Source organism: Chroicocephalus ridibundus, chromosome 3 (assembly GCF_963924245.1).
Source record: "Chroicocephalus ridibundus chromosome 3, bChrRid1.1, whole genome shotgun sequence".
NCBI lineage: Eukaryota > Metazoa > Chordata > Aves > Charadriiformes > Laridae > Chroicocephalus > Chroicocephalus ridibundus.
In genome coordinates this window covers 55,427,696-55,441,777 of record NC_086286.1, presented here as the reverse complement: position 1 = coordinate 55,441,777, position 14,082 = coordinate 55,427,696, and the positions used below count along the sequence as shown (strand labels likewise).

At 42.4% G+C, this 14,082-nt stretch overlaps 1 protein-coding gene across 1 annotated transcript in view; it reads left to right on the top strand.

The window, feature by feature from the left end:
• The window catches only part of FNDC1 (fibronectin type III domain containing 1), a 72,076-nt gene that overhangs the window by 39,500 nt on the left and 18,494 nt on the right, over positions 1 to 14,082 (top strand). Inside the window, exons 9-14 of the mRNA XM_063329224.1 lie at positions 1,035 to 1,156; positions 2,956 to 3,067; positions 4,009 to 4,389; positions 9,096 to 9,161; positions 11,102 to 11,263; positions 13,254 to 13,484. Of these exons, the coding sequence (XP_063185294.1) occupies positions 1,035 to 1,156; positions 2,956 to 3,067; positions 4,009 to 4,389; positions 9,096 to 9,161; positions 11,102 to 11,263; positions 13,254 to 13,484 (1,074 nt within the window). The remainder of the gene's footprint in view (positions 1 to 1,034; positions 1,157 to 2,955; positions 3,068 to 4,008; positions 4,390 to 9,095; positions 9,162 to 11,101; positions 11,264 to 13,253; positions 13,485 to 14,082) is intronic.

The window sequence follows — 14,082 nt, the reverse complement described above, 5'->3', positions numbered from 1 at the left end:
TCAATGTGGCCTCACTGTTATACAGTGAGGACCATGCAACTGGACTATTGTATGTGCTATGCTTTAGTCAAACCCGATGCTGTGTAGAGGTCCACCAGCTTGCAGAGCTTTCAGATGGGAGTGGACATTAAATAAGACTATGGCGGATGAGATGCATTGCGTGAAAGAATAGCAGCTTTTTCTGTGGAGGTTGTATATCAGCTTACTGCCAACCACGCAACTGAGACATTAATAGCCAAGGAGTGTTCAGTTTATATATAGATATATATATTTATTTTTCTGGAGGCAAGTCTCTGAGCTAGGATGTGAAAATTGCTGCCCTTTCTGAGCTGCGGGGCCAGCAGCTCAGTGCCACTGCTTCTCCACTTCTGAGCTGAGTGTGCCTCTGTGTAGCAGTGGTTTTTTCAGCTAGAGAAGGAGAATATTTCCTTTTAGAATCATAGAATCGCCTAGGTTGGAAGCGACCTTTCAGATCATCTAGTCCAACCATCAACCTAACTCTGACAAAACCCAATACATATACCAATATATGACCTTTACAGGTTATAAAAAAAAAAGGGGGGGGGATAAATCCCATCCCCTCTCTTTTCAGTTCCTCACTACAGCTTTGTATACAGATAGGACTGAACAAGTGCTTGTGTTTAATGATGGTTTCTTCCCTTACCCCACTCCTCAGATGTTTACAAAGATCACAAACATTTGTGTCTGTAGTGCCACCTAGAAATGTTGCCCTACTTTACTTTCTTAAAAAAAACCAAGAGGGAATGAAGAGACCAAATAAACATGGTAGAAACAAACCGTGAGTGTTTAACCTCTTCAAAAGAAACCATTTCAGATCAGCCACGGGGATCTGACAATGTCACAGCAGTTGCTCCAAGCAGAAATGAAATGCCTGTTTGCTGACTGTGGTGGGGGCTCTTTCTGCTCTCATTTATGTCCAGATCAGTCAGAAAATGCATTTCTTTGCATTTAAAAATGTGGTTTGTTGTATGCACAGCTTTCTTCAGAATAGCGTGTTTACTTCTCTGTTTCAGGTTACAATGGCAGACCTAATCTTACAACGAAAAATGGAAATGGAAATGGAAAAATAATACCTGGTAATAATGGAAAACCAAGTGGACAGAGAGTAATCAATGGCCCTCAAGGAACAAAGTGGGTAGGGTGACCTTCTCTCCAAATTCAAGATTCTTTGGCCTTTTATTGTACTTACATTTTCATTAAGAAAAGAGAGGAGAACAGTGCCCTCAGTCAATGAAGCTGTGAAGTGAGGTGATACTTAGTGATCTAGTTTCCACTGTTCCATTGAAATCTAATGACAAATTCTGCATTTCATTATTGGAAACATTTCAAATGTGTGATTTAAAGCGTGATGGCTTGAATTTTCAACTATAGCATCACTCCCATAGATTTAGTGAATCATGTTTTCCTCAAAGTCAGTGGGATTACAGCTCCCCAGTGACTCAGGGCTTGTCTGGTGTGCAGTGTGAGTGGGGACTGCCCGAAGTAGCTGCTGTGAAGGACGTGTTCAGCAGTGCTTCTCCCAGACTCACACTGCAGGGAGAAGCACGTGAGCAAGAGTATCAAAAAGCAGATTTACTAAATAAGCGTCACGATGCTTTAAATGTACAAACGTAGGCATCTTTAAGCATTTTGCTGTTCATATATTCTGTTTCATCCATTCTGTTTTCAGAAGAGCTCAAATGCCATTGATAGGGAAGCCCCACTAGGTGCCTCCAAGCCCAGATCTTGTCTTTTAGAGTCCTTTGCAGTGAGTTTATAACCAACCAATGCAGCGAAGGAACTGGTGTTTGCCATGCGTTTGCCCAAACACTGAGCGGGAGGAGACTGTGACCAGTCTCCCTGGCGTCGGTAGATCTGCTCACACGCTGCATGACACATAAAGACATTTATTTTATGGACACCTCAATCTTACCGTTTGCATTAGAGGAACATAAAAAATGTGCATCAGGTATGTCATATTCAAGGGAGGCATTTTGAAAAGCATGCCCAAAGCCTTTTATATAGACTCCAGAAAGTGGGCTAGGAAGGTCCTTGGGAGACCGTGGAGCATCTCTCTCCACCCCATCAGAGGAGGGCATTGCTGCAAGCAGGATGAACATCTTGTAAAGAAAGAGGATCTGTGTCAACGTCTGGGGCCTGGAGGCCTTCAGAGACTGATCTCATGATCTATTGTCCCTCCTGCTACAGTCTTCTCCCCAGCACCAAATGTAAGTCTTGCCAACGTGGAACTGCTGCTCACCTCTTCTTCCCAGTTTCCTCCCAGCACTTAACGCCACGTTTGCATTATTGTGTTCCGTGGCTCAGTGTCTGTTACCTCTGGTTCAAACAGCATACAGTTCAACTATTTTGGGTTGAAATAGCAACAAGAACTGGATTTTGACTGCAGTTACCTCTTGAATGCAATCCAAGCCCTCAGACAGATTTGTTCTATGAGACAGAGGCTTTTCTTCGGTCTCGTACCCCAATTAAAATCTTAGCTACTTTGTTTTTTTGTTTTCACTGCCGTTTCAATCTAAATTAGCTAGTTTAATTTTTCCTTTTTTTTTTTTTTATTAGTAGACATACTTTTTAATCCCATCTTCAAAAGGACTTGGGGTCATATTCAGATCAGTATTACAGGAATCCACTACAGGGGCTGCACAGCCCAAGAAAATCAAGGGAGTTGCTCCTTTGCATGTGAGAGCTACAGTAGGCGATATGAATACAGTTGCTGTGCAACTCTGAAGCCCAGCTCCTGGGGGTTTGCTTTCTTCAGCAGTGATTTTTCAGTGATTATTGTACAATTAGTGACTAACTTTTAAAAGTCTGTGGGTGTTGTGGCTATTCCCGAACACCACACTTAGCATCTGAATTTCCCCAGGATTTCTGCTTCTGTGAAATTTCATTTCACCTCCTCTTGTGTTAGCTAAACTTGAGTCCATCTATTGCTTTTAGATTGTAGATCTTGACCGAGGGCTAGTGTTAAATGTTGAAGGAAAATACCTCCAAGATTCCCAAGGCAACCCTCTCCGAGTGAAATTAGGAGGGGATGGACGTACAATTGTTGGTAAGTGACAGCTTCCTTCTTACAGAAAAAAAAAATACAGAAAAAAAATATCTTGGTACAAGATTTTGAGCTGTTGAATGCTTCAGGCATCCCCAGGTCCCATGCAAGCCATTTGGAGTTCCTTGTACCTCAGGTCTCCATCCTGCACATTGCAGGACCTCGGGATACTTTGGGGCATCCTGTGGGGCTCCTGAGTACGAGGCAGCAAGAATCACCTGAGTCCATCTCACTTGTATCAGCATTTAGAAAGGAATCCAGAGCTGAGACAGAATAGGGATGTTTATATCTCTGTATACATAGCAATAATTATTCCCCACTGCTAGCACTACACCAGGCCATATGTATGAGATTTATTTTATTTTTTCTTCTGAAACTGACCACAAATAGTAAAAAACCCTGTGTGTGGTCTGTGAAAACACTGCTGTTTGCATGTCAGTCTACCTGTATAGATCTCCTGAATGCAAATTCAGTGCCTGCTGTTGAACTGGTCACCATCCAGAATTTGGCACAAATATTTATCTGCATCTCACCAGCTCATTCCACTTTTTCCTTGCACATGTTTGACATCAGGGAGCAGAATAGGGATTCAACATACCTTTCATCAACAGTTACCAGACTGACTTAGATTAAATGCAGGCACAGTCCACGTGTTTTGATTCTGCAGTGAAACAAACCTCCCTGCAGTCTTCCAAAGAAGTGTTTATCAAACAGCTGATAAAGTGAACACCGCTGTAGTTTTTCTGAGGTTCTTCTGAACCATTTTGCAGCTTTCTTAGCTGTGGCTCTTTCCTAGATAACAGCCACCACCTCTGTCAGCTTAGTTACAGAAAGCTGCAATCATGCTCTCAGTGCTCTTGTGGTATCTACTGTTGATAAATGCCCTGCTATAAGCCTGAAATTGATTAATAGTGAGATTTTTTGGTTTTATTCTTCTCTCCTAGACGAAAAGGGTGCTCCAATGGTGAGTCCTGATGGATTACCTTTGTTTGGACATGGCAGATTCAGTAAACCTGTAGCAAGTGCACAAGATAAACCAATTATAAGCCTAGGAGGGAAACCTCTGATTGGTCTTGAAATGATTAAGAAAACAACCACTCCCTCAACCACTACAACAACAACACCCCCAACAACTACCACAACAACTACTGCAACCACTACAACAACTGTTGCGACAACTACCACCACCACTCCTGAACCAACCACCACTGAACCACCCACTGAGAAACCACCCCCGACCTGTCCTCCAGGCACCTACGCACAGTATGATGACGAGGGCAACTTGCTGTTGGGGTTTGATGGGCTGCCAGAGTGCAACGCAGAAGGTAACTTCCTTTTGTGCTGTTCGAACTACTTTGGTTGTGCTGTTTGTACAGCGCAAATGTACAGTGAGAAAGAATCTGCATCTGAAGATTTTTGTCAATGTGATAAGGTAGGAGCGGAGATTAGAGCACCTGGAGAAGGGTTTGGTTGTTAAGTGGTTTTTCATTGGAAAATGTCAGCTTTCCTCACAGCTGAAGTTTTTCATGGAAATATGTTGATGTTGGCAAAATTCTCACCTTGTCTTGGATCCAGTCTTGTCACATATGTTCATGCATGTGAGCACAAGTATAGCCATTAGTTCTGCTGTCAAAGCACTCACCGATAATGAAGTCCTCACTCCAGTTCAGGCCAGGGAAGGACCTGAAGGCCCTATACATTTTGTCTATCTTGTGTTCATTTCTCACAATAGATTATGAAAAGCCACTCTTTTGAGCCGTAGTGGGACCGGCTTTTTCAAGATGAGATTCTTGTTCTCTTGCCAGCCCTCAGAGGTAGAGACTGTCTAGCAGGAATGCAGCACAGCACAAACGAAGCTGTGGAAAGACAACTCCAACTCTGCACCGATAAGGCAGAGAGTTGTACACTAATTTCTTTCTTGTCTGAAAATATAAAACAGGGACGGTACGTGTTATTATTTCCCTGTTGCAGTTACACAAGCTTAGTGTGCGGTGCCAAACTGAAATCCGAAGTAAACAAATACAAATGCACTAGTATTTGGGTGTTGATCCAGTTCCTACCATGTTTTACCTTTTGATCACCTGAATGTTGTATTGCAAACCAGTCAGCCGCTTATTTTACAAAACCGGATCAGGGAACACCATGGCAGTCCTTATCCCCAACTCAGTCTACAAATGGGCAGTAGAAGCATGGCCATAACCTAAACAAAGGGATGGCAGTCAGACATCTGCCAACTGCAGTGATCAGTTTTAATGGGTAATTAAACCCCCTTTCCTTTACCCTGTACACCTGTATCAGTGAAGCCAAAGTAGATTTACCATGTAACCATGGCCTGAGAAGCCGAACTATCGCTTTGAAGAGTGCAGAAGATATGGGAAGATGTGGCTTCAGCAACTCACAGGGAGTCTAAGGATGGCATCTTTGGAGAGGATCTCAGAAGCAGAAGACTGAAAATTCCCTTACCCGCTACCCTGGGTAAGTAATGAGTCACAGATGTTATTGCCTTGTACAGATGGAATTAGAATGATTTATGGTGCTAATATTTATCTAACAATTAGCCCCCTGTTTGAGTATGTATTTATGGAAGTGTGCATGAATATATACATATGCATAGATGTGTGTATACACACACAAACATATGTATATATAAATGACCATCATAATTAAATATTTCCTTGAAGATTTTTCATTTCCCTTTGGTGCTTTCATTGTTTTTAATTGTATTTACAAAAATATTACAAACATTGCTTTATATGGTCAGCCTGGTATTTTCAAAGTTGCCTAAAGGGGACCAGGATTTTTGGTAGGGTTAGAGTCCCTCCCACTCCAACCAGCTCCTTTTGCTTACCTTAGATATTGCTTGTATCCTCCAGTCTTTCCTCTCTTTGTCCTCATACCTGAGGGACATCTGAGAATACATATTATAAGAACAATAGGAGTTTATGAAATATGGCTGGGCTTAGTCTGAGCAAAGGCCCCAGAAGCTGAACAACAAAAAACTTTGCAGTATTATTTTTAGCAGAGTTGTGGGCTGGGGAATTTTCATGTGATTTTATGGACACGTAAAAACATTCTGTTTGATTTTTTTTGCCTTCTACCAGGTGAGCTTGCTGCATCCTTGAGCTTTTCCTAGAGGCATGAATGAAAACTAGTCTTTTTACACAGGCTGTGTGTCCAATGAGAATGGCCTTTAAGTCACTCCTAAACTGTCTGGCATTTCGACAATATGTTTGCAAATGCGTCAAAGTGGAAGATGGAAAGGACACGATGGTGCTGGATTTCCACTTCTTACCTGCTATATATCTTGAGCAATATTAATCCCAACCTGGCAATTTTGAAAGTTTCTCTGAAGAATAATCATTAGAATTTTCTTGATCGTCTTCTTTTTCCTTTTTATTTTTTTTTTTTCATTGTGGCGATCTGCCTCAACATTTGACAAATGCAGCGAAACAACCTGCCTGTTCCACAGAGGAACTTGCTTGAAAAGAAAGCATCTTTATGGTATTTATTTAATGATGGCTGTTTTTGTTTAACAAGTGCAGTGTCTATTTCAAGAGGGATAAACAACTATTACTTGAATTATTAAAACATTTAATGCCGTTTTCCCTTGACCATTTCCAAATCATATTTTTAAGTTGTCTTTCCCTTTAATCTCAGTCTGGAAAATACTCCAGAACATTTAATGAAATACTTATTCTGCCAAAGCTTGCTGTTTTGTTGCTAAGTGCTTTACTCCCAAACAGCCGGGGGCTGCAAGTGCCAAAACCCACCGCCAAACGTTCTATTTAAGCTTTGGCAAATTCGCTTACTCTCTGGCAGGATTTCTGCTTGACCCAGCAGAATTTGTTGTCAACATTTCACTAGATTCAGCAGTCTTTAACTTTCAAGAAGGACTTTGACAACACAAGTGTGATTTGTCAGTGAAATCAGCTAAACTTTTTTTCACAAACGCAAAAGGAAAAATAAATATCACTTGTTACACGTGATAAAATCAAGCAATGGTTGCACAGTCCACTGTCCTTAGAGGAGCCAAAAGACTATGGCAAGTGGTCATAGCAAGACTTAGCCTCATCTGGTACTGTCAGGATTTACTGAAGAGCTGCAGTGAACGGTGATGGAGCAAGCTGGAGAACTTCAGCTGGTGTATGTGGAGAAAATTATAAAGCGAGAGGTCCTTTGGAATATACCTCCATCATCTTCATGCCACAGCTATTGCTAAAGAAGCACAGGAAGTGAAGCAGAAGAGACTGAACAAGCACAAAAATAGAAAATAAAATTTGTGTATGCTGGATTGTACATAGGCAAAAGGCTGACCAGCTAGTAGGTGTGAAGTTTAAATCTGCCTGTGAAGGACTTCAAATTTCTGCATATCTGAGCCTCTTGTGTACTTGGATGTAGTCAAAAATAAGTGCATACATTGTAAACATTGCTTGATACTGGCTAACTGTAGTGAGAAGATCCGTAGAATTAATGCAACAAAGGATTTACCTTGTCAGTGACTACCCTCAGAGAAGTCAAGTGGCTTCCAAGTGGATGGTCTCCTGAAGAGTGGCTGCAGAAGTCTACCACGAGAAAATGTCAGATTTTGCTCTATGAATGCCTGACAAGAATTAAACCATTTCCCGTGTTTGCAAAACTTATTTTTGCATTAAAATCACTACTATGTATTTGAAAGGTACTTATTGTAGTAGAAATTAGCCTTGTATGATTATTGTTGGTTCTAAATAAAAAAATGCCTGCAAAATGGAAATGTATCATTCAGATTATATTTGTGAACTATTTGACATTGGCAGTTGAAATTTTGCATTGTTTGTATTGCTGGCTTAGTAAAATTAACATTGGTGCTTCCATATCAAGTGTTACAGGAACATTATCAGTTTCTGTGTAGTATCCTGAGGTCAAAGCTGTCTTTCTCTTGTCTTTGTTCACACACTGGCCTCTCCCCGGCCCCAGCATTTCATTGAAGACTTCTGATCGTAGCTGCAGTGGGTTCCGGCACAATGCTGTTGCTTTGTTTGCATTGCTTTTCATGGCTAATCTGAGCTTTGTGTGCTCTTTGGCTTCCCTGCACAACACGTGGGGAAATGCGTTTCCCAGGGTGTTCAGGGAAGCCTCCAGGATTCACAAGACGGATACATGACCTGCAGAGATATTGAGGTAATATATAGGCATCTGGGAAGTCTGTGGATGCATTTGCATTGGTTTTTGGGGTGGATCGGGAGAGTGTTTTTGGTGTGCACCTCACAATCATCTCTTCTTGCCTTGTTTTCGTTTGCATCGTGGAGCAATCTCGGTGTGCACAGACTGAATTCCTGTTGGATGAAACTAAAGCGGCAGCAGTGCTTTGGGACGACACGTATGGGCCCTGACCTCTAATGGGCATTCGGTCCACAGGATCAGACTAGAGCTAGTGCAATGTAAAACCCTGTGAAATCCAGCACCAATTACTTTATTCTACAAATCCATTCCTTTTGGGCTGCGTTACTTGCTAGCGTAGACACAGTCTGTAAATATCATGGCTCTGTGGGTTGTTTGATTTTTTTTTTATTTTTTTTTTTTTTTATTCTGTGGCAAATATATTTGAATAGAAGTTTTCAGTTTATTTGGATTGTTTGATTAGGTTTTTTTTGCGTATTAATTTCTCACATTTGCTGCTCCTGAGACTATAAAACATTGTCAAATCCTGACCTGAGGGTTACATGGCTGCTGGCAGCCTACCTTTGCTCCACAGCTCCCAGGGCCAGGGCAGAGCTGCTGGAAGGTGCATTACTCTCGATTTTGAGTAGCAGTCTGAACCTATTTTCCCTCAACAAAACTCTTGGCTACTGCAGTTAGCTATTCAGCTGTTATTCTGAATAGGCAGAATGGACTCTCGCTGTGTTATCTGGAAACTAGGCAGTTGTCTTATTTCTTTACAAATCAGCTGGCTAAAGATTTTTATTTTAAATTTTATTTCAGAAGTATTTTACTAGGAGGGTCGGGGTAGGACTGTTGAATTCTTATAGCGTTTTTTTTCTTTCTTCCTCAATAGATACATTCTCAGGACTGGATTCAGATGTGACAGCAACTCCAGAGGCATATGTGATATATGATGATGGTACTGTTTAAATATAAAAGTCTATTGCAAGTGGCATGTTTTGGGTTGGGTTTTCTCCACTCTTCTTTCTTTGGGATTGGGTTCAAGGGGGCAGGTGAATGGGTGATTAAGCAAGCAGCGGTGAGCTGGAAAAGCTTTCCAGAGTCCCGCGTCACATGTGAAGTTCAAGGTTGTAAAAGCAACTGTTTCTGGGCACGAAGGTCCCTTACTATCAGTCCTGCAATCTAACAGGAACCTACTGTGGAAATTAATTACATTCAGACCTAGGTCATAGTCACCGCTTCAATCTTAGACTTGCTTTCTCTGGTACAACTTCTAACTCCAGCCCACTCAAAGCCAATGAACTCTTCTAAGAAAAGAAGACCAAAATATTGTCTGAGCCCTGGAAACTTGAAATACTTCAGTAAGTTTTTAGCACTCTAGAGCACTGTGAATATATTTTGGGGTTTTTTTGATGTGTAGTTTGCATTCAGACGATAAAACATGCTCATACTGAATAAGATCACCTACATACAAAATAATTAATCTGCTGAATTCATGTGGAATTCGAATTACAGAAGTTAGAAATCAGATAAAAGGAGAAGAGGGAAATATATTTGCAGTTTTATTCGTGCCATCCTGATACTATAATTCAGGACACACAAAACTTAGCTGAAGAGGAAGCCTCAAGTCCCAGCATTTAATTTTAAGTCTGCACAGGGAACGCAATTCTTAATTACTGGAACTAGCACTCATTTTCTGCCATCACTGACTTCTGATGTTCTGCTGCTTTTAATCCTCAGGTTCCTTCTCCTACCCCTGCATATTAAAGCAGATAAGTACAGAACCCTGTGAAATTCAACATGTTCTATTATTAACTTATTAGTAGAATTTATGGCTCTAGAATAATAAAAGTTTTTTTCTTTGTGGATGCAGTGCTGGAATCTTAAGTCAAACCAAGAGCAGCAACAAAAAAAGCCATTTAGAAAGAGAGTGCAGCAACTGAGAGGGAGATATAGACTTTTTTGCTTTTTATTCTGATTGTGTCATACTGAGGCCAACTGAGAATGTGGGGAGGAGAGGATGAACTAAAAACTGCACAAGTCCTGTTCCCTACATTCCTTACATCCCCGTGGAAGTGGAATGTCCTCAGTGCACAGATCTTTTTCTAGGCCTCCCCTTAGGGGCAGGTCACCTGCAGAAAACAGATGCTTTAGCAGTTCAAGCAGAAAACACTCAAAGCCATGAGCAGAGTCCTACAGCCTGTAAAAGGACACAGCAAGAATGTGAAATGCTTCTTTCCTTTCATTTTGTGTGTCAATCTGGTAGCACAGTAGCTTTTCAAAGAGCACTGGATTTAATGGGACTGAATATCAAGGAGGACTGAATCAGGAGATTCATGTGTGTCAGTTGCCTTCCCTCATGGCCCTAATGGGACCACAAATGGCAAGTACAAGACTCCACGTCTCTAAGTTTCAGGAAGCCTTAAGAGCAGTATGAACCAGCTCTGGCATTTTAGAATAATAACAGAGAGTTTTCTTAAAAAGCCATTTTTTCACTGCCTTATCTCCTTCCTTTGGCATCTGAGGGCTGTTGACAGGGATTCAATTACTGTGCTGTCTTTCTTTGGGGATTTTAAGGGGAGGTGGCAGACAGAGTGTGTTCAGGATATTGCTGTATGAATACATTTGTTTATTGTCACCCTTTTTACCTGTGTGAACAAGGTCTAAATCAGCAACAACACTAGTATTCTGAGGCAAAGACTTTGTGCTTGCTGTCCATCAGTTTGGTAGAAACCCTTGCAAGGCTGAAGTGTCACCAACCCTGACTTAGGGGCCCATAAGGAGGGTGTGTGACACTCCTTTGGGATTGTGGCTGGTGACAGAAATGTTTCCCTTCTCATAGTTAAGCCAAAATAGCATGAAGCAAGCTAACGTTTTCATCTTATGTTTCCTCTGAAGACTATGAGTTTTTTGAGAGTACTTTGCCACCAACCACCACCACTGTCAGCACCACCACTGCTTCTACAACAACAGAATCGGAAGTTGTCTATCCGGAGACTAGTGTTGTTGGCACCGGCCCTATGTCAGAATATGATATTGCTGGGAAGAAACGCTTCACTGGTAAGGATGTCCTTTGGTTTATGTAGCTTACTACTTGTGCTGCAAAGAATTCTTGTTCTAGCAAAGTCAGCCCTTAAGCTGAGACCATTGCACAAATAGGTCCAACAGGCTGGTGTGGGGTCCTTGTAAGGACTGCCACCTGGGACACCCAAACAGCAATACTTTGTTCATAGCTTTGATAGTTGCATGTCTACGTGTGGACCCACATGGATTTTGTTGAACCAGTGCAAACCTCTACTCTTTCAGTGTAAGCGCTCTGCTTTGTGTTCTGCACTGTATTTGGTTTATCTGAAGTCAGAGAGCAAGAGTGTCTACTCTGGTGCTCAGTTCAACTCAACTGCATCATTTTAAGTTCACGCTAGTAGTTCAATCAGTGCAACTTTCCATGTAGGTGTGAGTCTTCCTCTGGGGGACCTAATTCTTTTCCACTGACCCATGCAACCCCAGTGATTTCACCCACCTTGCACAAGCATGTATGTCAAAGGTGTGCTTCGACATCAAGGAATGAATGGTATTTTGGATATGAACTTTCCAAAAAGTAAAACCATCAGAGATAAATTTGACATTGCTATTTGTATCTTTGCTGTGTAGAAGGAACTTGGTGAAGGAACCCCCAATACATTGACATGAGGCTGGCTCCTGTGTACGTGAGCCATTCAAGTGTGTGGGTAGGTGTTGTAGCTCTGACTTCAGAGCTGCGCTGCTGCTTCGTTAGAGAAGCAACTGGGGGCCAGACCAGAGGGATTTGGAGGTATTAAGGCACTGCATTCTGGCCTCCACCCCAGACTGGAGACCCCTGCCTCCCCCTAGCCCTTTACAAACCTCTGGCATTTGAGCTGAGGTCAGGTCAGCTGCTGGCTCACCTGGCATTTCAGATGGGAGTTCAGGGAATAGAGAGTCAGCTTTGACTCATGTCTTGCCTTCCCTTCCAATATCTACAAGCTTCACGTGGCTTAGAGTGGAGCTCTGCTGCTGGAGTGAAAGATTTGTTTTTATATAAGCCAAGACTTTTTCCAGTGCATCTTCAGTTTCCCTGTCCAAACAATTTCATGATGTTTCTATTCGGGTCTCTCACTGACAGTACTTCTTGATTCATTTAGCTGGAGAGGCTAAAATTAACTTCATTGCAAAATCTGGAAAAAATCCCTTTAGGGCATGACATCCAATAAGATAAACCAAGAAAAGTTGGTTTATGAACATCTCAAGGCACTAGGGAAATAATATTACCATTTCAATGAATTGTATTATTGCATAATAAACATTGCTGAATAAACATTTCCAAAGCAAGTTCTATAGTCCTTACTTCGAATGTTACAGTGACTTTTAAGGTAATAAAAAGATGGTTTAATCTTTTCCCAAACTGAAGTGCAATTCTGGTCAGTATAAAGCTTTTGAAAATAAATGTTACAGGTTGGGAGCACATGTTTGGAAGGTAGGGACTCATGACTCCTGGTGCCTTAGTACCCAGGGAACCGCAGCAATAATCCCTTCATTTAACCTGGTCAGACTTCACCTTGGAATTACTTTTCTTGTTCTCTCTGTTGTTTCACCCCAGCTTCAGGATGTTTGTGTAAGAACCAACCGCTAAGACCTGGTAAAATCTTAAGATGATCTAAGGCCCTGGCAGGGATCTGTTGCCACACGTGGAAAGGCAGAAAGTTTGGGTGACATTTCCACCCCACCTCCAGAGCAGCTGGAGGCAGCGTGCAGAGGGTCCTGCAGTCACAGACGATCCTTCTGCCTTTGCATAATTGGGTACAGTTGTGAGTGTGGGCTAGACCTGAATATTGGCATCCCGTTCCCCCTGCACTCAAATTGAGTGTGAGCCATGCTTTCCTGGCAGCAGGGAACCGTCTCTGGGCTGGAAGTGGAGGAATTTTAAAATGCATCGCAAAACTTGACTCTCTTTTCAGGGAATTGCCAGCCTGTGTGCTACTCTGTGGTACCTACAAACTGCTGACTAAACACCACCCTTCCCTGTCTCTTCCAGCTCCTTATGTGACCTATCTCAATAAAGATCCAGCAGCCCCCTGCTCCTTGACAGAGGCTCTGGAGCACTTCCAAGTGGAGAGCCTCGACGAAATCATCCCGAATGACCTCAGAGAGAAAGATCTGCGTCCCCTGAAAGCCCCTCACAACATCACTGTCGTGGCAGTCGAAGGCTGTCACTCCTTTGTCATCGTGGACTGGGCCAAACCTGCTCGAGGAGACATGGTAACAGGTACTCTCCTGAGGGGTAGTGGGGAAGGGGAAGGTTTTCTTAAAGGACCCTTTTTGCCTTAAGCTGAGCCAGTGGCTCATGAAGTTCTCACTCTGCAATTTTCTGAGAGGTAAGCTACTTTCTGAAGAGTGAGAAAGGTCCGTCTGTCATCCTTTGGTGCCAGACCAACCAGCTCATGCTGGTCCAGGTATTTCAAAGTTTTTGCCACTGCGTTTGTGGCAGCTGTTTTGAAGGCACCGCTTCTCACCTGGATGGTAGCTGTGATAGTGCTTTGCTCGACTGAGCACTTCTGCCTCCAGGTAGTGCCCTCAGCACCACCGCAGGCACCTCCCAAGCCTGCCTTTGGAGCATCTTTCACACTCAGCTTCGGTCCACTTTGAGATGAGGTGAGTGTGGCTGGAACCACTCTGGGTGTGAGCCTGCAACTGACTTCACGAATGAATCTCAAAAGTTGCTGGAAAGACACAAGAGTAAATAAATAACCAAAATATTTTCAAAATTAATCAACCTCTGTTTGTCAGAGCTGAAGTCAGCATTGGAAGAGGCCACTGCTTTGGTGCTAACATCCAGTTTTTGAGGAGCCTCACCCAACTCTGTG